Here is a 27,778-nt window from a genome sequence, read left to right as displayed (position 1 = left end):
TAAATCTTATACATCTGATGGGAAGGATGTTCCTTGTGAAGTGTTTGAGGCTGCATGCCTCAGGAATGTTACTTGCATTTGCATGAATTCCCTGTTTCCATTATTGAGTGACCTTGGAATAAATCCCGGATATAATTTTTGAAGTTTTAGTAAACTGGAAAAAGTATAACTCTGCAGCAGTTTCATTATACGAATGGATCTACCTTTGGTGTGACGGTTGAGAAGTTTGTGTGCCAAATGAGGCTGTAGGTTTTCAGAAGTTGCTTGCAATTATTTTGCATTTAGATTTATTCATAGATGGTTTTCTGGTGCTGAAGTTTTAAAAATCTCTTTGTAGGAATATTTTATTTAGGTCTAACTTCTTGGGCATAAACTGAAATAAAAAAAATAGAGTTTGACTTTCAGCGACCACTAGAGGGCGGAAAGGTTCAACCACTTCTGAAGCAGATAATCAGAACATGCAGACTATTAGGAACACAAGTTTAACATTTGAAGGAGATGTTTTATCCTGGATGCTTATTGTTGTATGGATGTGTTCAATGCAGGAAGTAGAGGTGTGTAAGCCTCTGGGAGTCCCTCTGCATGCAGTCAGTAACGGTCCAGCACCTCCTGCGGCGGTTCTGCCTGCCGCCGCCGTGCTCCCAGCCTACAGCGCCCTTCCTTTAATGCCTGGCTTTCTCGGAGCACCACATCCCCCTCCGGCCGGTCCCAGCTCTGTCACGCACGCTCACACGGCGGCCACAGACTGGAACACGTACTACTATGTGAGTCACATTATAGGACCTGACTGTTGGAAATGAATCCTTTCATACTGGGATTCCGAAAGATTGAGATATTTTTTCAATTTAAGGAAACATAATCTTTGTTTTTGATTTTACTGATGAATCCATCAGAACTTCACTCTCAATTTGTGATTTTCATCAAGAGTTTAGCATTTTTTTAGACACTTTTAAGAATAATGTGTTCTTTGTATTTTTATAAATTAAAGCTAAATAACAAAAGAAGCAATTTATAATTTTAGTTGATTTGATTGATTTTGGACGGTTTGAAACATAAAAGACAGCGAGACAGCAAAGAAAAACAGATCAGCACGAAATCTTTAGAAAAACACTGAGCTTGTTATTCTTGGATCAATTGTTCGAAAAGAAGAAGGAAGGAATTAAATCTTAGCAAATTGCTAAAACTTATAGAAATCCCATCCCCCGTCTCTCTTAACTGTAAAGTTCAGGTAGTTTCTTTTAATAATTCTGCTGCTATCCCCTGAACTACAAAAAAATAAAAACAAATAAAATAAATACTGTAGATGCAAAAACACCAATGAATGACTTACAAATTAAGTAAAGGGAATAAATAACCAATTGTTTTTAGTTTTGGTTCCTGGTAATTCAGTGTGTTAAAGGTTAAATGTCACATATTAACAGATGCAAATAGTGGGAACCAAAGTTCCTCTAACTTTCTGTTCTTTATATATGAAGGTGGTTTCAAGTCCTGTTCTTTGTTTGGGATTTCAACTGAATTTCAGTTTTCGTTGGGAACCACTAATGGGTCCTTCCTTCCTTCCTTCCTTCCTTCCTTCCTTCCTTCCTTCCTTCTACCTACCATCTCTCCTTGGTGTCCTTTCCTCTCCTCCTGTCCTCCCTTTTTGAGTTTCTGCTTTTTCTGATATATTAAAGTTTGTACTCTGTGGAGATATCTGGCAGACATTCATTTTTTACCTTGAATATGATGTAAAGATTTGGGGACTCCACACCCAGCCAGTCCTAAGGAGAAATGGGCATCTGAGGAAGAATCTTGTTGACACCTCAGAGCAGTTTAAACCATTTAACATGCAGGTTTTCTGTGGATGAGAAGATAACATACATGCTGCAAAGCCTGGATCCTTTGGTTTAGAGGCTGTGGTATTTATCTGCTCCCCCATGATATACTCCATATATTGTGAATATACTCATTATGTGGAGGTTAAACATCACTGCATCTAACTTGGCTTTCTCTTCTTTCTTTTTTGTTCAAGAAGATTGAAGTTATAAAAGCCTTTCAGAGAAAAAAAAAGCTTGAGAGGAGGTTAAGAGAAAGGAAAACTGTCACTATAAACCAAACAGTTCCAGACTTTCTTGCTGGGTCTCGCCTTTAGTGAGATTTACGTTTGTTTGTGCAGCCTGCCTCTGTGCAGCCTGCCACCCCCTAAATCTACCAGCCCTGAACACTAAGATCAAATGAGCTTTTTTCATTTTCCACTTTCTGCTCAGTGTTTTACTTTACAGATTATTTGAGAGCTTTTTAATGGTCTGTATCTGCATCATTCAGAATATTTTCTTACTTAGATTATGCATCACTTGTTTTAGTCAAATACAAGTCAGACTAATTTACACAATTTACAAGTTGCTCAAAATAAGGCCTTTTCAATAAAAAGCCAGCCTTTTTTTCCATTAGTAACGATTAAATGGACACAGTTCTGCTATTATTGCCTCCTTGCATGTTGTTCCATCTGTACCAGTGTGCAAGAGAGTCCCAAATGTGCATACATTATTACACTATTATAACAAATATATTCAACAGTTAATAACTGTATACTTGGTTAGTTTTGACCGCCATAAGGAAGCAAACTGAAGTTTTAATGATGAAAACGGGGCCATAGGTGTTGAGTCCAGTTACCCCTAGAAAAAAATGTCTGTTCTGCAGAATATTCTTTCGGGGTAAATTATCGTTTAAATGGGATACGGTCCTGGAAGGAGACCATGCAATGCTGAGGGAAACGGTTTCACACCTCTGAGTATTCCAGCGCATCATAGCTTTGATTTTAAGGCAGTGTTGGTGTGTGACAGATTGGTTTTAACTAGCACATTTCAGTTTTTCACATTCCACCTCAGTGCGGCCGAGTGCAGGTGTAACGTCCACATTATACCGGTCTCTGTTTAACTTGTTGAGTTTTTTTTCTTACCTGCATGATAAATGTAAAGATAAATAGCTAATCAGTTTTTATTGAAAATAAAACTTTAGATTTCTCTGTTCTGTTCTGGTTTACAAACAACTAATTAAACGTATAAATATGATTCATTTGAACTATTTTTCATTTTGCTGATTCACTTTTGCACTAAAGAGATTTCTAGAATACGTCTTTTTTGACTTTTTCACTACATTTCCTACAGATTTGTCCATTTAAAACAAACATTCGGAGTGAAAAACAAAAAGTATCTTTTGAATAAAAAGATTGTTCGTCCCTTTCTTAAGAAATTTCAAACAAATCATTGGCATTCATCTATGACTCTGAACCATGATGATACATTTTCACCTTCATTATTGTCTCTCCTCAGAACCAGACCCGGGGGATAAAGAGGGACTACCCTCAGCTTGCAGTGCAGGAGGCGCCGCCATCGGAGAGTGCGTATATCGGGCAGCACTCCCAGGGCCTGGGAGGCCAGTACGCCGACTACTTTAAGAGGAAGAGGCTGTAGAGTACACCAAATGACCTTAAAGCCCACAGCTCCAGGGGGAGACACAAACCAGCTGGATGTCACAGCTCCCTCTAGTGGCCTTTTCTGTGGCTGCCATTTTGCATCCCTGCAGTAGGTGTGGAGTTATGTCAGATCAGGGCTGCAGATGGCTGGATTGAAAACAAGCCATAGTGCTCTTTGATTTCCAAACTTTAGTTCACTCTTTCACAGTATTTGCTTTTGTCTTGTTCAAGCCTTAACTATTTATCTTAAATGTTTGTTTCTATGTCCCTGTTCCTAACTAATATTATCCTGTACAGTTTTTCCAACATAATCCAAACTAAAGTAGATTATATCTGTGTGTAGAAGCTGCTTTTTTTATTTGCAGGCAGCTGACTTTTCCAGATGCTGAAACTGCCCAAACAGTCGGTCCTCTCTGCGTCTTTTTTTTTTTTTTTTGTTATAGAAAAACTCAGATTTGATCCGTTTGTTCTAGCTTCACTGCCTTTTATTACCCAGGATCCTCTCTAAACCTACCTAAGGGATGTGTGCGTGTGTTTGCGTTTTGCTTTGCTGTTATCAGTAGGAAGTGTCAGCCATTTCTCTCCCAGGTGTTGGGAGCACATCAGGAAATAAAAGGGTCTAAACCAATCAGAGCCCTTAAAGGAAAAGTCCGGTCAGATTCAGAATTCAAACTTCTGAAAGTACTTTAAATATAGAATTATCACAAACTGTTCAATAATTGATAAGTGTTTCAATTAATAGTAATTTTTAATTTGAATGTGATTTATTGGAGACATTATCCATGTTTGTCAAAGAACGCTTCTGCCACCTACCAGTTTGTGACGTCATAGTGCAGTATCGGCTGTTGAACAAGTCCCAGGGCTGTATCTGGTGTTTGTCACAATGTGCTATTATCCAATCATATTGAAAACATTCTTCTTTGAAAGGTTGGCTACATATTATTTTTCTCTGGCCAGAAGTTTGATGGCAAACGCTCCCTCTTCAAGTTGGCAATCCAACTCCAAACCCGTCCTTGGAGGATCATGAATCTTAAAGGTTAAATAACTCATGTTTTTTTCACTTTTACTCGATGTATTACAACACCCAGCTGGCATTGTCAGTTTAACTATAGCTCTGGTGAATTTCAATGGTGAGGTTATCTGGAAATCTTCAATAATTGTTGTTGATTGCAGATGGGTCGAGTAGCTCCTATTGATTTTGCTTGTAAAGCGGGGAGAATGGCACTAGGCTTACCGTACTGTGACGTCACTGTCGGAAGATGTCAGGAGTGAGGTGTTGCTATATATGGGTAAAAATAGCTGGATATAGCATAGCTGGACAAAAATTGGTTTTATTTTGTTACTGATTAACGCTAAATTCATTATACCAACACAAACGTATTAGTTTTAGGTATAGATAATGATCTAATGATTATTCCTTTCTGACCGGACTTTTCCTTTAAATTTCGATGAATCAAATGGAGTCCGTCAACAGTTGGACTTTTCGGTTAAAGCCGAGCGTATGGAGGCAATGACGAGATAAACTGCTGTGTAAATATTGCAGTGTAGTATAGAATATATGAAGCCATGCGTAACAGACAATAACACATATAATAAAGGGCGTTTTTAAGCTCATTTTGGAGTGTGGTGTACAACAATAAAGAAAAAAAGTTTTGTCAATCTACAATATATTATTATATATTTGTAATATAATAATCTAAGGCAGTTTGAGTATTGTATGAATAAGATGTCCTGATGAGACTTTAATGTTATTTGGTTGGGTTTGTACTGTTAAAGCCAAATATTCAGGCACAAGTTGTCCTCTGCTGTTTTTTCTGCTGTTTTTTTTTCTAAACATTTTGTTTAATCTGTAACAGGAGCTTTAATCCATTAATCCAGCCGCCATTTTTCATGAAGCGTTAAGTTTGTATAGGATGGAATGAAGTTAGTCAAAGTCGGTTATAACAACATGGTAGAAGGTTATTAATAATTTCATTTCATAAAACCAGCTCCAGATGGAAACCTCCAGGTGATTTAGATGCTATTATTTGCATTTAATGGAGATGTTTATGTCTGAATGGAAATTCTCAGCCATCTATTAAGATGTAAAACGGACTTACTATCAGGATCAAGTCAGGAACTGGATGATTCCACAACGTTAACCTTATTTTAAGTCAGAAGAATCACGTTGGGGAAATTAACTATTACTTTAAAACCTACAAGGGAAATAAGTGGCTTTGAGCTCAACTGTGCATAAACCTCTGCAATAAAATAATATCCCAAAATACAAAGAAAAAAAATGTATTTACTTTTTTATTTAGTTTATAATTTGTATGAATAAACTATGTTAAGTAAATTAAGTTTGGCAAACTTAATTCAGTTACTTCTTACCGATTGAAGCAATTCATTTCAGCTGAAGCTGCATAAGTTACTACCTTACTATTATAAGAATTTGCAAACAATTTTTTGGCATGCATAATAAAGACTTATAGATGATGATTTATAAAGTGTTTACAGATTAATTAATAACAGATCTATATAATACATACAAGCCATCTTTAAGGAAGGCCTTATTGTAAAAATGGTAGCAGAAGTGCTACTAACAGTCCAAATAGGAAAGTTTACCTGCCTTAGATTACTTTGCCCTCATTGGGAAACACACTTAGGGGCTGATTAGAAGCCTGAAGCATTAAATCTGTACAGAGCTTCACCCATTGAACAGTTGATGGTTTTGGCTTTAGAAGCAAAAGGAACCAGTTTTTAGGAGCTCTACCACTTCTGCTTCTAGGAGGGCTGCAATATCCAGACTTAGGACCTTGTTGATGGAAATGGGAGGTTTCTGGTTTCTTTGCAACTTGCTGATACTGTATGCATCTATTTAAGAGTTTATGAATCAATTTAGTCCCGTGTGGATTAGATCAAATCCAAAATAAATGAAGTTGTTTGATAAGTTTTGGTTTTTACCATAAAAAACAGAGAATAACTCAAAGAAATCCTTTAAAGTCTGCAATTTTTCTAGGCCTCTTTCAGAGCAGGATCCCAGTGACTTATCCAGCTTGCCGTAGGTCAGCACCAACCAGAAGAAATGTCTCACTGTCAAAGCAATGATGATTGAATGGGAAACGTGTCAGAACCGTGTTATAAGATTGTGTAAAACTTTCTTCTTATTTGTTTGAGCAGTTTAACACAAGAGAAACTACCAGATAAACTTATTTTGTCGTTTGACAAAAAATATTCAGAAGGATTTTCAGCCTTTTCTGCAGTTCAACTACTACAAAGTTAAATGAATTTGTTTAAAACTTTATTTTTGCAGTTATAACCAGATATCTACATTAGATCCTTGCAGTTTCCAAACTTTTCCTCTCCTTCTGACATAAAGTCAGCGGCTTCTTCTGTTCTTGTTGGTGGAGAAGTCGTATCACTGTGGAAAGTGATGCTCTAACCACATTAAGCCAGCATCCTTATAAAACTCAAACACATCTTTATCTCTGAGGGACTTGGAACCCAAACCTTTCCTGTACAGCAATGGATTGGAAATTAATAAAGGTTTCTACTATAGTTTTATCTGATTAATACGGCAACTTTACACATTTAGTTAACCTACCCAAGGATGAGCCAGACCAGCTGAGCTCCACAATGTTTTTTCCGATAGGTTGGCAGAACCTTTAGACCCTTTGCTGATGTCAAAAGAAAACCATGGGTTTGAGGTGCTACCTTAAAGTGCCTCTATCATGCAAAATTTGATTTTTTTATTTTATTTACATTTTCATTTTATAACGGTTTTCCTCATCACAATCAGTGGTTCCCAACCTTTTCTGACCCATGTACCTCTTTGGGTATTTTTTCGTTCTATGAGTCCCCCTCTCAGTCAGAAGTATTGATGTTTGTCCAAAAGCGAAACGTACAGTAAATGATTATAAAATAAAGACAATTTTACTTAATCTTTTAATTTGAGAATTTAATTCTTATAATTTTATGCTTTCCGTCTCAAATGAAAAAAATGATCATGGATATGTTTCCTGGAAGTTAGTAAAGAATTGAAATAAATACAGAATAAAATCCTGTTATAAACCTGTATTTATAAAACTGGAGCTCCTCTGAGTAACTCCCTTATAATCAGATTTAAATTTGATGAATTGGGAACAAAATACAGAACAACACTTCTAGACTGACTTAATTAGCTGATACCAGGCTGTTCTCAACATCCAGTCTTTTCCTCTGCTGGGTTTTGATGTGTGTCAAAGCTGAAGATAAACTCAAACATATGAGAAAAACTTACTTTGTGGTTGATAAAAACTTGTTTATTTTTCATTTGGTTCCTCACAAAGCAAAACAGATCCCAGTCCTATTTTATTTTACTGCCTAAGAAATTAAATATGTTAATGTACCCCTTGCAATGTACTTGCAGACCACTAGAAGTATGCATTCCCCCTGGTTTGGAAAAACTGATCAAAATCAAAAAGAAATTGGTATTATCAACCATATCTAAGATACAAAGTAAAAAAAAAACTCCTTTGTTCATCCTTTTAAAGTCTAATTGCTGTTAGTAACAGGATATATGGCAAAGTCAAACTACACAAGGAGAGGCAGCATTGCATCTTTAAAGTTCGTATCTTTTTAAGCCTTTTAACGTCATTTAATGTATGATGAAATAATGTCTTTAGAACTTCTGAGTACTCATTCTAAATATAGTTGTTTTTGTTCAATCCTGAAGATAAAGACCTTCATAGGAAAACCGCCTCCCCCTGTCCGAGTGCTGCATATTTTTTGACATTGCAATTTGACAGCCGTCTAAAAGCTGAGCAACATCTAAGATCTCTGGCAGCCAAAAAAAAAAAACAGATTTTCTGCCATTTAGACATTAACTTAAAAAAGGATTTGTTTCCCTGTGCAGATTAGCTGCTAATGGAGCCTCTTCAGCTTACCTTTGAGCCAGAATCATCATGCTCTGCTTGACATCAGGATTACTCAGACATGCATGAATCAAGTGAGATACCCCTGTGTGTTTGATTTTGATGAAGGATCAGTGACAAAGTTAAAAAACCTCAAAGTTTTTGCATAATTAGGCCCTTTAAAACAGATTCACAGGTGTGCAAACATCCTGCGCTTTCTAAAACAGTTAAAATTGGTAATAATCTAGATGTTTGTAAAGCTAACCGACCTGAAACGGAAAGCATTCAGTGTCTGATACTCTATGTAAATATCTGGTTTATTCTGTCACATGTTTTTTTTGTGTGTGTGTTTTCTTTGGAAAATTTCTTTCAGTTTGTTATGTTAATAATTGCACAATAGATATTTATAAAGTTAATGTGTTTTTAGATCAGTTCAAACATTAAGTACTGACCTTTAATAAAAAGCAAAAATGAAAGGCAATAACAATGGCTCCATCTACAGTCAAAGACGAATGTACGAAGTTTTTATTTTCTATTTTAAGGCTAGCCATTCTGCCACTGGTTTATACTCATGGTGAAATCTTTCTCTTTTTTTTCTATCTCTATTTTTATGTTTTTGCATTTTTGCTTACAAATGTATCAGAATTTTATATCTTTAAGAACAATAGAATTTGTATCGCCATGGCAGTCATGCTCACACACTGTGAAACCCAACAGCTCACAGGATGAGGTGGTGGGAGGAACTGTTGGTTTACATCCTATTAGAAAAAACAGAATAATAGATGCATGTATGTTTAGGTGGAAAATCTTTATGTCTGCAATGTTTGTCCTGGAAATTAAAGAAATTACGGAAGATGGTGAAATTTACCTCAAAACTGAACCACTTACTACCCTAAACATCACTGAAAAAAGTCTAAATCGAGATCATAAAGTCAAGTTTAAAAGAAATGCTGCAGTTTCTCCCCGATAAAGGAGACTGAATCGCTAAAACAAATTTATATTTTCCAATTAAAAAACTAAACATATAACAGTCTTCTCTGTATCATGCAATCTTTACTTGATGCAAAAAAAAGAGTAATTTAATGTATTTTTTTTTTATTACTAGATACCAGCTTATAACTAGATTTGTTGCAATGATTGTACTTTTTTTGTGTGTTGATTTAATTTTTGCTCCTTTTCCCTGTTATTTTTACAAATATAAAATTACAACTGACAGTATCCCTTTATAAGAAGTTAAAAAAAGGGATTTATCACTCTTTTTGTGTAAAACACAAAGGCTTGTTTCAACAGAACATTTTTCTCTTGTTCCTTTTAGTCTTGGCCTGATCCTTTCCAACCACTCGTTTAGTCGCTTCAGCTTGTGAGGAGTTAAAAGGGCGTTTACTCTAATTTCTTATTATAGAGTATGTGTGAGGGTTGTGTACTTCAGAAAGACTAAGGAAGTGATGAATAGTTGTTTTGTTTTTTTCCATTCTCACTTTATCACCATAGAGCCAAAACATTTTGTGATACGATTTTAACTCCATATAGCCCAGCCTTGCTGCTGATTTCTGCTGTTTTGAAAGATGTTTCCATGTTTTTCTCTTGTGGAATTCATTTCCTGCTGCACGCATCTCTATGATGCTTCTGAATATTGAATTTTTTTCATTCAATTTTGTCTTTAAGATGATTTCATATTAGAGACAGTTTTTAATATAACATTTCATCCATCTTACTAGCAGATATCTACTCTTTAATGAAAAGGAAATGAAAAACCTGGCGCTAACTCTTCCTACACTCCAAGCAGGAAATATGTTGAAGAAATAGACTCAACTTTGCGCTGCTGCTGTTTTTTTTTGTTTTTTTTTTCCCACTATATATTTATTTCATCCAGCTTAGTTATTTTAACCATATGTGGGGGGCTGAACTAGATAAACAAATTTTTCTCCAGCTGGTGAAAAATAACTTTAACAAATGGACCTTAAAGGTATAGATGAGAATGTTCTTTTTCCGGGTGGATCATCAAAATAAGTGGTCCTACTAATTGTCAATCATTCTGGTGATATGTTTACGTAAGGCCGTCCTACAGGCTCGTCCCTATTTTCACTTACCAGAGGAGAGTCTGAAATAGTGGAAACATTCCAAAATCCTCCATTATATCTTTAACTTTTCTTAAGTATACTGTCATTTAAATCCTCTCCGTTAGGTACATGGTTTGAAATATAACTATAGTAGTTCAAAAATAGTCTGCTCTGACTTCGTCCAGTAAAACGTCTCAATAAAATTCCCAGCTGGTTGTGTCGATGAGGCAGCAGATCAGGCCTTCATCATGACCCCCATGCTTCATAGTTTTATAATTCCCACTAAGTACAACTGTGCAAACTTTCACCAACTCCTACTACCAAAGCATTGTGCACATTTACTTTGCAGGAAGAGCTTATATTTCGCTTTTGGAACAAGCAGATCAGTTTCATTCATGGTGTCCATCTGTTTTGTTTTACAGTAGAAACACATTCAAAGATTGAAACTCTTGCACCTCCTTTTGGTTTATCATCCTTTCTGTTAGCAACAGTATCTGCAGAGGCTTGTAGCTGTGGGTATTTTCATATTTCATACTTTTACAGCAGAAGAATCATTGCCAGGCTGGACATTTTAATAAAGGGAATCAAAATCCCATTATTCAACCATTTGTATGCTGGATGTGATGAAAATATCCAGCCAGTATCGCTCAGTATGTGGGTTTTATCTTCTTCCTGCGAGCAATTAGAAATTAAAAACCTGTTGGTTCTCAGTAGGCTTCTGAGTTGATTGAAACTTCTTGATTCAAGTTATCATAATCCATTGAGCTGTAGATAATGAACCGCCGTTCCATCCACAGTCACCGGGCGTCTGGCAGGCAACAGAGAAATAGGGAGAGACGGCCTGCAGGGATTATTCCTACCCTGTCTGCTCGCTCACTGAAGTGTCGGTCGTGTCTGCCAGGCTCCTGTAGAGCAGTCTAATATTGGGAATCTCTGCTCACTGCTTTGGGACGTGAATCTAGACTCAGAAAGGTCTGCTGGGTGCTCGTTACCTGCAGAGGGAAACATCCCGCTTCCTCAGAGGCAGAGAAAATACTTCTTAGTGATGGCGCTACTCTCTAAAGGAGTTTCTCCTTTGGGTCCTCTTGCTGATGTTCTTCCAGCAGATTAAGTCGGGATCTATTGCGTAACCCGTCCTGTTTGAGCTGTTTTGCTTCACAGTGTGAGCATCTGCAAACGAGCCACTGGTCAGTAGTGAGGCTGCACTCTGCAATCAACTTGTGTCGATCACAGCTTTGCAATATTTAATTCTTTTTTTTTTTCTGACCATAACATGGTTGTAAATAGTTTTTGGTTGGCTCTTTACTGGTCCAAACACAAATGTTGCTTTTCAAGAGTGTTTTTTCTTTTTTTATTGCCAACTGTAGTTTGAGAAATTTTCTATGACATTGTTTTACTGTTAAGGTATTTCTAGAGCAGAGCTGGCATGACGTTACACTGCTGTACTATTATATAAAACCCATTTTCAGTAGAATAAAGAAAAACACCTCAGACATTTTTTCATTGTGTATTTATGTGTTTTTTTGGAAAAATTATACATTTTTTTTTGTTTCTTAGAGCAGAAGGATTTGCCTTTTACATTCCTAAATAAAATGAGGATTAAAGCGCAATGTCACTGTGTGTAATCCTTAACGTGTGTCTCCATGTCAGACTAACCCATGGGGGGATTCAAGAGCAGAAAAAGTCCCTTCAGCTCCAAGCAATTTCACATATGTGGATAAAATACTTTATATAATTCTGAAATATTGTAAGAGTAAAAAATAAAAATTAAATGCTTAAACATTACATGTTACATACATAACTGTTTTTTTTTTTTTTTAAGGTATGCAAGACGTCTCGGCGCTCTGGACAAATCCAGGCCATCCATGTCCTGTTGACATCCGTAGCTGTGGCTCTGCATCAGGCTAACATTTACAGGCATAACAGTCTAACAGACCTGAACATGCAGATTGCAAAGCTCCAAGGAAAACTGAAGCTTTGCCGCCACCAAGTGTCTCTCTTAGAAACACTTTTCCTAAAAACTTCCTGCAAGTTGGGACCATTTATCAAGTGCACAATAAACAGAAAGAACTACCTCATGTGCAAACGCAGTTTAAACATTTGATGCGAAGGAGGATTTCTTTGCGTCTTCCATAAAGTTAGACGATAAACATTTTCAATAACCAAGATGTATGAACTTCAAAGCCTTCTGATTTATGTTTTCCAAAGGAAATCCTGATTAGACAGCTGATTCTTCTGCTTAAGCTGGATATCCTACAGCAGATTTATCACTGGCTCATATTAAATCCCCCTTTCAGCTGCATTAGCACATCTGGAACATCAATTCCCTGTAAACCGATCAAAACACCATGATCGTGCCATTTCTCTCTCAAAAAGAAGTCCTTGAACGAGCAGCAGCAGACGTCCACATCACAGGTAGGGTGATAACTTTCGTTAACATGATGCAGCTGCAGCACAAACCGTAAAAAGAAAACACAAAGCATTCTTTTATGCAGTCAGACACTGCTCCTTATGACTCTCACAGCTCCGCTACATCTCACAAGTTTCAGATTTCATCAAAAAGCAACAATTTTATGTGGAATATAAGTCAAATTCAATATATCATAAATGTTCATCACAAGAAGAGATATCAGGTTTATAATGAAAGGAATCTACAGTGAGGGTTTGGCCGGATTTGCCACCAGGTGGAAGGTTTATATGCGAGTATGATGGAGGAGCCGGTTATATTTTCTCTTTGCTGAAACTGAACATGCAGCTGCTGGTCTGAGACCAACTTGGGGGGGGGGGCCTCCTCCTGGTCCCACGCCGGCTGCTGAAACTTCACCCCCCAGCGCCTTTGGCAGCAGGAGACTTACAGGCTGTTCTTCTGCTGAAAGAACTGCTGCAGGATGGTCAGCTCCTCGATCAGACGCTTGAAGGTGATTCTCTTGTCCGGAGCCGCCTCCCAGCACTTTCGCATCAGCTCGTACACCTGGAACATCAAAATGGTCCATTTTAAACTGATGCTCTTTCTGTAGCTTCTCTAAAATAATAAATGAGGATCCTTACAGGCTCGGGGCAGGATTCAGGACGAGGAAGTCTCTTTCCCTCCTTCAAAATGTTCACCAAGCGGAGGATGGTCATCTGCCCATGAGTTCGCCCGATCATATACATGAAGCGCTGTGAAGTTAAAAAAATAATCAAGTAGACTTTAATTTTTTTGAATTAATGGTGCCTTTTTATTTAGGCTTCCTTAGGCCCCTACTTCAGAGCACAACCCTTAGGACTGTGGAACTGAATGTACAGTAAATGGTTCAAACATTTGAGTGTTTAGTAGTAAAACTTGACAGTAAAATCAGGAAAAGCTAATGAGCTATATTTATTAATAAAAGGGTCATTATCTCCTAGTTGCTGCCAAATCAAACATTCATCCTGCACCACTAACTAACACTGTTAGTTTTACATTCATGTCCAATCAATCCACTTTATTTATATAGCACATTTAACAACAAAACATGTTTCCAATGTGCTGTACAAAAAACAAAAAATCAGTTAAAGGTAAAGTGGAGGATGTTCTTTTTTTGGGTGGATCATCAAAATAAGTGGTCCTCCTAATTGCCAATCATTCCTGTGATATGTTGATGTAACGCCTTCCTACGTGCTCGTCCCCATTTTCACCTAACCCTATGCCGAGAAATACCTCCCCTCTCGCACTGATGACAAAACTGATTGAAATAGGAACGAAAGGGAACTTTGAAACATATTCTTAATAATTTCCTATTTCTTATGCGTGGATGCGCTTAAATTGAGAGTTTTGAAGCACAGATAAATTCGAATGAATACGATTTTTACTATGAACACGTTTAAGTCGATCTGATACAGTCGGTGTCTGATGAATATATTCTCTGCTGAGTGGATGGCATTTTCCACTTTGACTATCAACACCATTCTATGTAATTTCTGACAAAACATTTAGAATATATTTTAAGGTTCCTTTTTCATTCATATGTCAATCATTTTCTCATCAGTGTGCGAGAGGGGAAGTAATTCTCGGCAGGCAGGTATTTATCAGCAGAACACTGTAGTGAGCCTGATGCAGTGGAGAAATTGCAAATCTTCTTTTGGAAAGTAAATTTGTGTGAGCAATGTAAAGTGCGAAGGTTAAGTGTCTTGCCCACGGACACGGCGACACTGAAAGCCTGAGCTTAAACCAACAACCCTCCGATTGCAGGGCAAACTCCTGCATTCGACGTCACTGTCGCCCCAGAAAATGGCAGCAGTGGCCAGAGAGTAAAAATGGGTCTTAAGACGAGACTTTAAACACTCCACTGTGGAGGCTGTTCATATATGGAGGAGCAAAGTATTCCAAAGTCTGTGGCCAACTAAAGAAAAGTCTCTGTCACTGTTAGCTGAAGATGTGTTTTAATACAAAATGATCTGACTAAAGAGGAAGGAAGACGAACCGTCATCGGACTCTTGGAGGATTCGCAGTAGGTGATGATCTCATACATGGTCACTCCAAAGGACCAGACGTCTGAAGCCAGGTAAAACTTGCTGTCAGTCAGGCACTCCAGTGCATACCTGACACACAAAAATGGTGTTAAAAAGGAAAACTGACCCATTTTAAAAGTTTCTTACATCAGCTGACAGTTAAAGCACAGCTAAAGGGAATATTAGACCTTTTCCTAATAATCTCAGTCCCGCTGTCTTCCTTTACTCACCAGAAAACAGGGCTGTCATGGTCGTCGTTGACTTTGTAATATCCATCATTTTCCTTGAGGCTCTTGGTGAGGCCGAAGTCGCCAATCTTCACCGAGCCCTCTTTCTCCACCAGCACGTTTCGTGCAGCCAGATCGCGGTGTATGTAATTTCGGGATCCCAAATAATCCATTCCCTAAAAGGAAGTGGAAATTAAAAAACAATCATATCATCCAGAACAAAGGACATCACAAAGGTTCCGGGAGCAGTGACTGTAATTACCCGACATATCTGGATGGAGTAGCTGAGCAGATCGTTAAGGCTGGTCTTGCTCTTGTTCCTGGGAAGATAATCCTTTAAACTGCCCAATGGAAGATACTCCATGATCAGCTTTATAGCCTTTCCACCTGTAAATGAAAACGGTCACTGTGTTGTCCCATCAGCTACCTGCCTCTCATTTCATACAATAGGATTCGAACCAAACTCATCACACATGCATCGCTCACCTACAAGTTGAAATTATTCAGTAATATGAAACATAAGACACAATTTGATAGTTTGTCCTTATTTATCTTTTAAATAAATATGACTAGGTGAGGGATTTTTAACATTTTCTAAACATCAAATATTGTTTCCAGGGTATAATTTCATGTAAGGCTGTATTAAGAGTTATTTCCAAATGTTCAGTGTTTATTCTGACATTATCCAAGCCTCGCTATGAAAAAAGATGCTTCTATAGCGAGCAGTGACACAAGCTGTTTCTGCTACCTGCAGTTTGTTGTATATTGGTCATTTATGGACATGTTCATTTCTGTAAGCATATATGTGGCAGCGTTCTGCTGTACCTTCTTCTTCACTGATGCCCTTGTATTTGACGATGTTGTCATGGTAAAGTGCCTTCAGGATTTCAATCTCCTTGAGGAGGTTGCTGCTCTGCTCCTCACCGTTCTCAGGCTTCAGTGACTTTACAGCCACCAGTTCACCTGTTCTGTCTCCCCGAGGGTCATAGCGACACAGCTCCACTTTACCAAAGTGACCCTGCGTAAAAAACGTATACAAACTTTTTTAGAAGGCATGTGGACAGGTTTAAACTTATTCTTCCAGTATTTGTTGAGCTTTTTGAGTGGAAAAACTCAATTGTTCTCATCGGTGTCTGACTTTTAAAAGCAGAAAATTAAAATACAACAGTGTTAGTCAGATGGTAAAAGGGTTCTGATTAGCTTTGTAAAGGGTTGTGGCTTTGTTTTCTTTAAGAAACCAATCACAACAGCAACAGAACAGAGACCAGCATTCGTTTACCTCTCCAAGATCTCTGATCCTCCTCAGGAATCTGTTTTCAAACACGGTCGGGTCCACTTCTACGGCAGGATGTGGTTTGATGGATGGATCTGAGAAACAGAAATATAAAACTTCCGTTTAACAAAAATAAGCTTTAAGCAGGTCCTAAACACACTCTTTATTAAAAGAGCAACAAGAAAACTTGAACCACTAGGTGGGGCTGTTGAACACTGTCTGTAAACCAAAACAAGATGTGAAAAGCCAGGCCATCCTACTTATTTTTTTTTTTTTGCAAAAGATAAATAATTAGCCAAACAGTGTCACCTTTCACGTTTAGGAATGAAGTGACTCGGAACTTTATAATGCTGTTAGCAAGAAAGCATCTTTTGGAAAATATTCTACACTGTTTGCAAATAAAAACGTAATTATGTCAAAATGTGCCCCATAAGCCTCAAACAGTGAATGCTTGCAGCTAATGACAGCAGACTGCTTATTCAACAATGTATTTACACGGTGGTGGCAGTATGAGCTCTTCTGCAAAGGGAATCTGTAGCCCCTTCTACACCAAAGTCTAACTAATTTACCGGGATCACATTCCTGGATTGAAGAGGTTTTACTGTGTTTCATGCATGTTTATTAGTCGCAGTTATTTACCAGGTCAGATCTTTTCTAATATCACCTGCAGTAATGAAAGGGAGCGGCTTTAACTGGTCAAGCTAACCTCTACAGAAGAGTTTCAGCTGGAAATTATGGCTGTAAGAACCAACCAATTCTGAACAGTTATTAGAAGAATTATGAAATTACTGAAGAAAAATCATTTCAGTGCATTTCAAGAAATGACCAAAAGGGAGAGAACATTAATTTTACGTTAATCCATTTACACAAATTTTGAAATTACAACTGGGCCTTTCTAAGTTTGTGTAATTAATCTAGGGCTGCAACAAACAATTATTTAGCAAATTCATTAATCTGTCGATTTTTTGATAAATCGATAAACAATCGGATAGCGAATGGTTGTTTAAAGACTTAATGAAATTAAACCAGGTGAAACTCTGTTCTGGATAAAGCACATTGACAGATGACTTTTTTTTTATTTTTTTTTACAATCTTAGAGCGACCCACTTAGAGCAGTAATTATTCTGTCAGCTAAAGGCATGTTTTACAATCTCTATACTCCAGTTAATTAGTTGACGAATATTTCACTAATGGATTAATCCAATTAATTGTTTCAGCCTGAAATCAAGCCACTTGTCACTGCATGACATAAACCTTCTTGGGTCAATAAATCCGTTCCGACTTTATTCAGACACAACCCTGACTCTGTATATTACTAGGTCAGGTTGTAGGTGTGAAAGGGGCTTTGGTTGCTTGCTTCTACTGTACGCCCATCACCAATTTTGACTTCTTTCTTAAATAATCAATTATCGCTTATCGCTCCTGTAAGACAAATTTTTTAGAGAAAAAAAAAGGCTCAAAAACATCCATCTGTGTGTAAGTAACCTATAACAACCATTTGGTAAATAGCTTTTACGACATATACATAGCTTCATCATAGTCAGTCTACTGTGGTCGACAGAGTCAGGTTTTTCTCTAGAAATGTTTGTGGTTATGCAACCGTTTGTCTGCACTTCCATGTAATTGACAGCTACCTTAGTAAAGCGAAACCTTGGCATTTTATACCAAGTGTCTAAAAAGGCTTTTCAGACCTTCCCATCATTCAGCTCGGGTAAAGAGATGGATGGTTCTGTGGAAGTTTTGAAATGTGATCCCTGTGAAGTTGTTTGCTTACAAAGAGATTGCAGCATCCAAAAGTGGCCACTAGGTGGAGGAACGAGTTGACCAGGTTCTCAGTGGGGCCCTAAGAGGGGGAAGATCACTAGTAGTGCACCCAGTGAACTTCCTACTGAACATCTGAGCAAGTAAACAACCCTCTCTCTAAATGAAGTACTGCTGCGTGAGAAACAAACCACGCATCACATTCAGCTTGTATCTCATAGGTTAAGAACACCGCAAATATGTCGTCTGGATCCTCAGCTTTTCACAGCTATTTTTATGATTTAATTCTGCAGTCCTCTTTAACTTTTGCTGATGTTTGGAAAAAAGAGCAGAACTGGACACAATATAACAGCCACTGTATGTAAACTGTATAAATACACATTGAAAAAGTTAAACCCCTAACTTTTTTATTATATCCATCATGGGAAAACACTGACAATATGACATCTTGACATAATGTAAAGTAGTCAGTGTACAGCTTCCATAATTGGACAGTTTCTGTGTCGTAAAAGTCACTCATACAGCGTTTGCATCTAAACTTAAGGAACAAATAATGAGAACATACAAGAGTCAATAATTTCTGTGGCCATCATCGTTTCCTCAACCCTCTTAACTCTCTTCAGCATAAAGCTTACCAGAAATATTATTTGGATGTTCTTATTAAGGAGCTGAAGGATATTAGTAACCTGAGCTTCTTGCTTTTATCTAAACATGATGCTTTAAAGTGCAGTTACATTATTTGACTTTTTAAAAATGTATATGCATTAACTCACTCTGTTTGCATCTAATTTTTTTATGACGAATGATGACGTCCTGATAGTTTTACTTGTTTTAAGCTTTGATTTGCTCAGTTTGTTAGTAAATATGGCCTTTCTGTGTATATTTACTATAATATCATGTGACCAGGATCATGTCACTGCAGATGCCTACAGCTGGTCAACAAACCTAAGAAATGGAGGCGAGTCAGTGAGGAACTCCCAGCAAAGCAAAGCCAAAGAATAAGAGTAAAAAGGTACAAGATGATGTTTGATTCCAAAAGGGATTAAAGTAGAGTTTTGCTGGGGGGAAACAGTCTGACTGTTGGAGCAAGCTAAAGCAAAAGGAAGCATTGTGATGTCGCAGTGAATCCGATAAACAGACGGCTACATGTCCTTACAAACAGGTCTACTGGTGAAAGCAATGCTTTTAAGCCCAAATCTCTGAGCGGTGGGTTTTCTGCAAGGCATTACAGTGTGAGGAATGGTCATTTGGCTTACTGGTAGCTCAGATTGTTTATGTCAGCTCATGGTGCACAGTACTGGGGTTCTATTTGGGCTCAAAAATGACGACTTAAACACTATCAGGGCAGACACTGGGAGTATACAGCTTTATTTGATCATAATCAAATGGATTTTGGTCTTTTTGGTACAGGCGTATAACAGACTACGTAACTTTAATGGGGTGTAGGTCTGAAGACATGGCTTGGCCAGTCCAGCCTCTTCACCCTCGGTGTCTTTAGCACAGCAGTAGTCTACGGGATGCGTTTGGAGTCATCATCATAAGTGCCAGTGGCACAGCTTCTGATGGCAGGGGATCAGTCCTTGGTTTAGTAAATCGTAATACATGCTGCTAATCATGTCTCCTTCAGGGAACTAGAGCTCCCCAAAGCTGCCCTTAACCATAACACCCCCACTGTCAACTAAACTGCCTGTAGTTAAGATGTTTGCCGCACAGTCGACACCATCTGAACCAAATGGGTTTGTCTACGTTTCATCAGTCATCTTTAGGCGAGGCCTTCCCCTCAGATGAAATCCATACTGATTAATTTACCACAGTACGTGGCGTATGGTCTGAGCACTTAAAGGATGAAGCCCCGCCCCATTTCAACCTAGCGCAACAAGAAAGGATGAGAAAGTGTGAGCAATAACAGCAAATCTAAAACACTTGCTCCTCAGCCACACTAACGAGCCACATGACAGCAGGGAGGTCGGCTGACTAAACGGTTTTTGGACATTAATGGGTGTGTTGAGTTTGTCTTCTTTCCAAGAAGACAGCAAACCGAGACCATTATACGACCATTATACGGATACTTTAGTTTTTCAGTGTCACATCTTTAGTGTTGTTCGCATACAAAACACAAAATCAACAACAGTGTGAGGATTTCACTCACTTTTGTGAGAAAAAGCTTAAATATCAATGGTGAAACCCAAAAATGTTATTAGACATACTTTTTTCCTCTAGTTCATCCAAGTCTCTGACAATAGCCCTGAAGAAGGGTCTCTTCTTGGGGTCATAGTTCATGCAGCGGGTCATGAGTTCAGCAAGCTCCTTGTAATCAGGGGTGGCGAGCTGGAATTCTGCTTCGTAGAACCTCTCCTTCTGCTCACAGCAAAGAGTACGAAAAAGGACAAGAAAAACATGATCGTCTGTATGCAAGAAAGGTGAGAAACTGACTTGGAAGAACTGGGACACTTATGCTTTGCAGTTATTCTGTTTTTGTTTCTTTACCTCTGTTAATTTCTTCTCTTTGAGTGGAACCTCTCCATCATAACAGATCTCCCACAGGGTGGTTCCAAATCCCCACTTGTCAGCAGCCACACTCAGGGCTGATGTGCTCTTCACGCATTCAGGGGCGATCCACGGGATGCGATGCACACATTCTACAGACAGAAAGTTAGTTATATTTAAATTGGTGAAATGTTGATAATCACGGCCAAAAAATGAAAACTTCACAGATCACTGTATTCGGGTACATAAGGCAATGATGGGGAGGAAAAGTTGTGCTAAAAGGGTGCAAAGGAAACAGTGAAAAGTGCAGCCTCATGAGTTTATAGGAGATTAATAAGGTGTGGAGATCAGTTTCATCACTTCCTCTTTCCCCCCACAAACAGATCGAGGACTATAACTATCACACCTCTTGTAATAAGCCACTCTAAAGACTATAAAGGAAGTATTTAAAGAAGAACCAGAACTAGAAAATAGATTGTAAATGAAGGATCCCAGAGTGTGAAAGATGAAAGGTGCGGCACAGAATCTGAGTGGCTTCAGGTCAACAGAAGTTTCTACACAGAGATAATTTAGAAAGCCGTCTCATCTACTATACCAATTCTATAAAGCCCCCAAGGCAACAATTTAGGGAACATTGATATATTTCCAGTTTACAAGACTTGATAAAGGTCCAAATGGGCAGAGGTTATAATATTGACTTTAACTGCCAATACTTGTATTAGCACTAAGATGGTCTGGGCCACATAATGACAACTGAAATATAGAGATTGTTTCAAAAGAGATACAACTTTGTTCATATCTAAGATGGTTTATTTTGCATTATAATAATACGTTCACATAAACCAGTAGGTTATTTTTCAGATTTTACACATTTTTATCTACAGCCGTGTGTTATAAAGGTGGCATTTCAAATAAAGCTTTACTTTCTAAACAGAGAAATATACCTAAATATGTATATTACTATTCAGCTTTATTCAGCTTCAGATAACTCAATGTTCTTTGGTCTATATCTCCTCTATAGATGCAATTACATCATTTCAAATGAATACTGAAATAGAATTTTAAAAAAATCCCTTTATTGTCTCACAATGGGGGAATTCTGGAAATAAGTGTCAACTCATTTGGTAATTTGAATCGTAAATACTGGTGCATAGACTCTAAAACATGCCAAAACTTAAAAGTGAACTCAAAATTTAATTTCCAACCTAAGATAAAGTCTATTTATGCATGTATATGTAGGTATTTTTTATATTTTTTCAAATTCATTTGAAAAGTGCAAAATAAAAAGTATATTTTTATTCTAAATGTTTATTTAGCAATGATATTTTTCAGATTATATGAAAAAAAGAGTTAAGATTAATTGATTACCAAAATAACTGATACCTGCAGCTCTAATGTTCTTGACACAGCGAGTCGCTCATAGATTCTCATGCACCTAGATCTCAAATTCCTTAAAGAGTTTGTCATAAAAAATCGGCTAAAACTTTTGTCTCCAAACAATGAAAGCCCTAAGGACTGTATATTTTTAAGTTTGGCTCTTTAAAATAAGAAAATTTAAAAAAACAGATGATATACAGTTATACTTAAAAGTTAACATAGCTTTCCATTAAAGAAATCAGCTGCCAGTGGAATAATTTGAAATAGACTAAAGAAACACTTTCCACTGTAATACTGGATGTGAAGCAATACATTCTCCTAATGCCGAGATACCAGAAACAAGAAGGAAATACTGTGTGGGAAGCCAACAGTTGACTTTGCGTCGCCTGGCTGAAATATTTCACTATTACTGGTAAAAGGATCCACTGAGCTGAAGTTCATGGCTTGCACCTTCGCTTCACAAATCCATAAGTTACATAGGATGACGAATATTAATAAGTAGCTAAAGAACAGATGGAGGAAAAAAAGAAAAGCATGAGCTGAAAAGAGATGCACCAGGCAGGACTTCAGTGCCGTGGCAAAAAAATGGTAAATAGGGAAAGAAGAAAACATTTTAAGAGCCAGAGGAAAGCAATCAGATTATATTGAAGTGAGGGATAGTTCTCCCAAAGAGCCTCTAAACACATTATGCATCAAGTTCAATTAAATCTATGTACAAGGACATCGATGTGTAACGGGAAGACCAGCTGATCAAGCAAAGTGATACACAGAGGAATGGAAGAGACTAAAGATTTCTGAGAACAGCGAGTGCAGGAGGGGTATTCCCATAGGTCTGTGTAGAGGCGCAGTTATACTAAAACACTTCCAGTTTGTCCCGTGGTTTGTGGGATTCATCTGCTCGGCCACTGCAGCCTGTATCAAACATTTTTTTGGCTCTAATAGACAAACAGAAACCTGAAGCTGCTGCATGAGGGGAACTGTGCAATTTTAGATGTGGCCTTCTTAGTTTGACTTCTCTGAACTCTTACAGATTAAACAAACCAAATCCACTCAATATAATATCTAAAGAAGGGATGGAAAATGTGACTACCAACTGGCTGATCAGACATCCTCCATCGAAAAAGGTGCTTTTTTTGGGTAACTTTAAAAACTCCTGATCATTTTAGAAAGTCTAACAGTGAGAGGCTGAGTTTATTTTACCAGGCTATCTGTTGTGGTTGGATGAGTTTAACCCACTCAGTTTTAAAATTGCAGCACCTTTGTTGTTTTAGTTGGCATTAAAATAATTTAAAGATGCCAGAATTTTTCTTTTATCTACTTTTACTTTCATTCCTTGATGACAAAATGGAAGCTGGAGTGAAAAGCTCCATAGCGGCTATGGTATGTTTTGATTTGTAACAACAGTGAAATGAAGTTAGCTTTGTACCCACCCTCCCTGGAGAGCACTGTTATTGGTATTCCTGGGTCGCTGAGCTTGATGAAGGGCTCTCCCTCCTCTTCATCCAGTCCATCTCTGGCCAGTAAAATGTTCTTAGCACAGACAAAGCCATGGACCAGCTTTTTGTCTTCCTAAAATGCAAATAACAATAAAAACATTTTATGCAGTCCTACAGTACATTATTATACAACTTTATGACATTTTAAAATCCATTTCTGTTCTGGCATTTTGTTTTAAAAGTCAGTTTCTGTTCAGTCGAGGCTAAAACTTTAGTATAATCTGGGTTCTCATTTTTAAAATTTCACACTTCAACACATGCCTTCCTTCAGTGTCAGACCAAGTCTGTTACATAACCTCCCCGTATTCGGCTCCAGGACCACTTTGCTCCCTATTTATTTCGCCGTTCCTTCTTTTTGTTCTGCACACTGAAATGTGGGATTGTTTAATTGTTGAGCAAAGAATCAGAGCGTGAAATTCAGCAAACAGCAACAGCCAGAAAACCTGTTTGTTTTTGTTTTTTTTTTACAGCGAATCTCGGTTTTAATCTCAAAACAACTAAATCTTTGGTACCAATAAATCAACTTCAGTTTCAAATTTTGATGAAGCTTATAACTTGTATTTTAATTATTAATTTGGGTTAGATATGTTTTCCTTAGAATACCTCACCCAGGAAGCTGCTCTCAAAATCCAAAATTTAAATACATTTGTTTTTTTTAGCACTAGAGCCTAAACTCCGCAAAATAAAATATTTTTATCAAATTAAACTACTACTACTCACCAAGTAGCTAAGAGCTGAGGCCAACTGTTTGGCCACCTGGAACTTCCATCTTGTGCTCAGTGGACTCTGCTGTCTCCTTATAAACACATCCAGTGGTCCTTGCTGGACATACTCTTCAACCATAATGTCTTAAGAGAGAAAAGGGCATGTTAAGGGAAAACATTGCATTACAAACTCAATCTGACACTTCAACAGTACTTACTCTCCTGATGACGGACACACACTCCGTAGAGCAGTGCGATGTGTTTATGAGACACCTGTCGCATCATGTTGGCCGTTTCGAAGAAGGCCTGTCATCAGAGACACAAAAACATCTCAATACCAACACAGCAGGACGCAAATGGTAGAACTGTTTGAGTGTTTTAATTCCGGATTGGATCCCAACAAGCAACTTATGAAAATGAGTCTCACCAAAGAGATGTCCCTGTGTCCAGAACCGAGCACCTTCAGGACCACCTTGACTTCCTGAAAAGACGTGTAGCCTGCATCTTCATCTTCCTCGTTCTTGACTCTCAGTGTGCCCAGGTATATGTTGGTTTTTGTTCCAACGCCGAGGTGCTCCTCCTGGTTAATACAACACAGAGCCCAGAAAGTTCAGGGTTCAGAATGAAGCTGCATACACTAATTTCTACAAATCGGACATTTATAAAAGAAAGGGAAGAAGAAAGGCACTTGAAGAAAGAGGACATCAATGGCTGGATTTGGCATTTATCACAAACCAGGTTAGGGGCAAAGCAAAACAAGAAGAGGATGAGGTCAAATTTGGTCTCCCCAGATTTAGGCTCATCCTCGACCTGAATTTCCCCATTGTGGGACAATAAAGGGATTTTCTATTAGAGAAACACCTGAATGGTACTAAACTTTACAAGCACATCAATATGTCTGAATGTGTGCTGCTGAAGTCCTCACATGACTGGACTTCTTCTGTCTGCATACAGCTTAAGGAGGAGAAGCTAAAGCAGAAGCTTTGGGTGATTTTTCTTCAGCAGTGAGCTTTTTTTTTACAAAATGGTGTTTCTGCCTTGTCAGTGATTATCACGTAACCAGCTTCCACTGTTAAAAAGTTTAATAAGAATGTAACCCTAAACAACTGTTAAGTTTTTTTTTTTTTTCTCTTCTTTTTATAAATCTTTATTGAGCCTTCTTAGTTACAGTCACATCCATTATTACTTCCACAGTTTAATGCTGTGTGACGTCTACATTCTCCAGGGCATCCTGGGAGCTTTGGAATTGTGGAACGTTCAGACAGAAACTGGATGGGGTCACATTTACTTAGCCACAGGAACCACTATGCAAAAATGTTTAGGAATTTCAAAGAAATATCGGAATGGAGCATCAAGAACTGAAGTGTGAATGTAGCCTTGGAACAGATTAGAGAGGTGGATGGAGCTAAACACCCAATCATTCAAGAGAAAAACCATTTAAAGAAAACAAAAGAACTGGGGCGGGGGTTCCCCTTGTAGAAAAGACCCAAAACGTTCAGGTAGAACGACGAAAAGATATGAACACTTTATAATGCCCAGATCAAATTACAGATATAAATCCAGCTTATTATCTCCAGTAAAATCAGAAAATGGACTTTGACAGCTTATTAATCAGTTATCTCTAATCAATAAGAGAACCTTTACAACTGCATTCTAAGATTTGTTGGATTGTCATAAAAATCTCAACATAAGAAAAAAAGTTCTCATCACAACAGGAATCACTACATATGTAAGACACTTAAGGTGCACTCACAATTATTTTTTGGAATTTTTCCTCTCTCCTCTCACTAGGAGAACAATGCTGCAAAATTGCACCCAACAGTCTTCATTGTTTCATCAGATAAGAGGAGCATCCATCCACTTTACAGTTTCTCTTATTTGTACAAATCACTATGCTTGACCGCCATTGGCAGAGAGAGTCACGGTACCAACATCGCTTCAGGAGCTGCAGGTACATGAAGGCATTGCCTTCTGTCCAGGAACTAGCATCAGCATCTGCTGTAACCCAGTGAGGGATTCATCCCCCCTCCCTGTTTTCGCATCACTCGTAATGTTTTCTTCACATAGCTGACCGTTAATTGAACAGGCCTTGAGAAAGGGATGCCTTGTAAACCCCTTGCTCCATTCGCCTCGTTTGCATTCAGTGTGAATTCACCATACCAAGACAAACAGAACACTGGAAGTTTAATGGAAATGGTTTAACATTGTGCATTTCTTCACTTAGAATCAACATAATGATATAATCATTAGTATGTAATGGCAGTGGACACAAACATAAACAAAGGAGATTGTATACCTGCTCTATGTCCTCCTTAGGAATGCGGTGGAAGATGCAGAGCTCCCTCTCATGCTTCGGTGGCTGACAGGTTTGGGCTCTCTCCTTGGTAACCACAAGAAGGTTCGATATTTCTGTAAAAAAAAAACAGTTCATGTTAGAAAACTTTGAACAGCACAAAGGCGCATGTCAAACTCGTTATTGTTGGGCAATCTGAACAAAGTGGAAAAAAGATTAAGATTTGGATAAAAGCCGGAGCTTTGTGGTTTAATCCTTCCTTCACAAAGCACATCTGCCTGTATTGTCAGGATGGTGAAGGTATTGTCAAACCTGTTAGCTAGTCTGAAATGTCTGGCTGCATCCAGGCAGCAACAATAAAATCAGTCAACACCAAGAACAGAAACAATGAAAGAAAGAGGAAATCTGCATCTTTCAAAACATCCAAGCACAACATAAGAGCTTGGCGGCTAATGCATGTACTCGTACGCTGTGCATGAAAGCAACAATTCTGTTTACATGTGGTGAAACAAATGATCAGCTATTATGCAATACGCCAGTAACAAGTACATATCTTCACGTTCATCTTTCCAACCTGATAGTTTCTAGCTTGTGTAAACTGCTGCATGTGGGAGGATATAGTGAAAATGAGTGCGTTTATGCAGTTCATGCTAGTTTTGTGTGTACTGTGGGTTTCTAATGTTGTGACACAAAACCAACACATTGTGGTTGGGGGGTGGGGGGGTCTGAACTCCTTCAGCAGCAGCCTGTCAAGGTAGTTTGTAACATGCAATATTGGTTTCCTACAAACCCAAAGAAGAAATTGCACTCAGACGTCCCGCTGAATGGGAACCAGCACACTGGGCTGAGCTCTTCCCCCGACCTCTCTTATCTAATCCTGGTTTCACTCCAGAAAACACACAAACATATGCTTCAACAACAAAAGTGTCTTTATCTAATTCTATTATAAACAAGAATTGAATCAAGACAAACATCCAGGACCGGTACGATAATAGCAAACTGTTCACTCAGGAAGTGGGGGCGAACTGTGCCAGTGTGTTATTGTTTAAAACTGTTGTGTAACATTATAAATAAACCCAAACAACAACAACAACAACAACACAGCCCTGATCTTTTATCGTCCCCATTTAGTAGATGCAAGCCCCTTAGTGATGAACATTGTAATAATCAGCACCTAACACACCCAAACAAACAGCTTAAAACATTTATGCAAACATGGCTTTGTCTTTTTCCCCGTGTAAACAGAAGAGTGCTACTTTGGTTCCGGAAACCCACATTTTACAACTCTCTTCCTCCCTGACACCA

At 38.1% G+C, this 27,778-nt stretch overlaps 2 protein-coding genes across 2 annotated transcripts in view; one reads left to right on the top strand and one right to left on the bottom strand.

The window, feature by feature from the left end:
- Positions 1-6,641, top strand: part of raver2 (ribonucleoprotein, PTB-binding 2) — a 128,430-nt gene extending 121,789 nt beyond the window's left edge. Inside the window, exons 15-16 of the mRNA XM_015378696.1 lie at positions 546-764; positions 3,312-6,641. Coding sequence (XP_015234182.1) covers positions 546-764; positions 3,312-3,452 — 360 coding nt within the window. The 3' untranslated portion in view covers positions 3,453-6,641. The remainder of the gene's footprint in view (positions 1-545; positions 765-3,311) is intronic.
- Positions 6,642-12,751: 6,110 nt separating this feature from the next.
- Positions 12,752-27,778, bottom strand: part of jak1 (Janus kinase 1) — a 41,189-nt gene continuing 26,162 nt past the window's right edge. Inside the window, exons 12-25 of the mRNA XM_015378668.1 lie at positions 26,477-26,589; positions 24,608-24,760; positions 24,399-24,486; positions 24,197-24,324; positions 23,411-23,549; positions 20,604-20,755; positions 20,324-20,474; positions 16,362-16,450; positions 15,908-16,100; positions 15,345-15,469; positions 15,086-15,258; positions 14,828-14,945; positions 13,434-13,544; positions 12,752-13,356 (exon numbers count right to left, since the gene is read on the bottom strand). Of these exons, the coding sequence (XP_015234154.1) occupies positions 13,237-13,356; positions 13,434-13,544; positions 14,828-14,945; positions 15,086-15,258; positions 15,345-15,469; positions 15,908-16,100; positions 16,362-16,450; positions 20,324-20,474; positions 20,604-20,755; positions 23,411-23,549; positions 24,197-24,324; positions 24,399-24,486; positions 24,608-24,760; positions 26,477-26,589 (1,853 nt within the window). The 3' untranslated portion in view covers positions 12,752-13,236. The remainder of the gene's footprint in view (positions 13,357-13,433; positions 13,545-14,827; positions 14,946-15,085; positions 15,259-15,344; positions 15,470-15,907; positions 16,101-16,361; positions 16,451-20,323; positions 20,475-20,603; positions 20,756-23,410; positions 23,550-24,196; positions 24,325-24,398; positions 24,487-24,607; positions 24,761-26,476; positions 26,590-27,778) is intronic.

Source organism: Cyprinodon variegatus, unplaced genomic scaffold (assembly GCF_000732505.1).
Source record: "Cyprinodon variegatus isolate N-32 unplaced genomic scaffold, C_variegatus-1.0 Scaffold176, whole genome shotgun sequence".
Lineage (NCBI taxonomy): Eukaryota > Metazoa > Chordata > Actinopteri > Cyprinodontiformes > Cyprinodontidae > Cyprinodon > Cyprinodon variegatus.
Note: the sequence above shows the minus strand (reverse complement) of the source record. Positions and strands in the feature narration are given on the sequence as shown.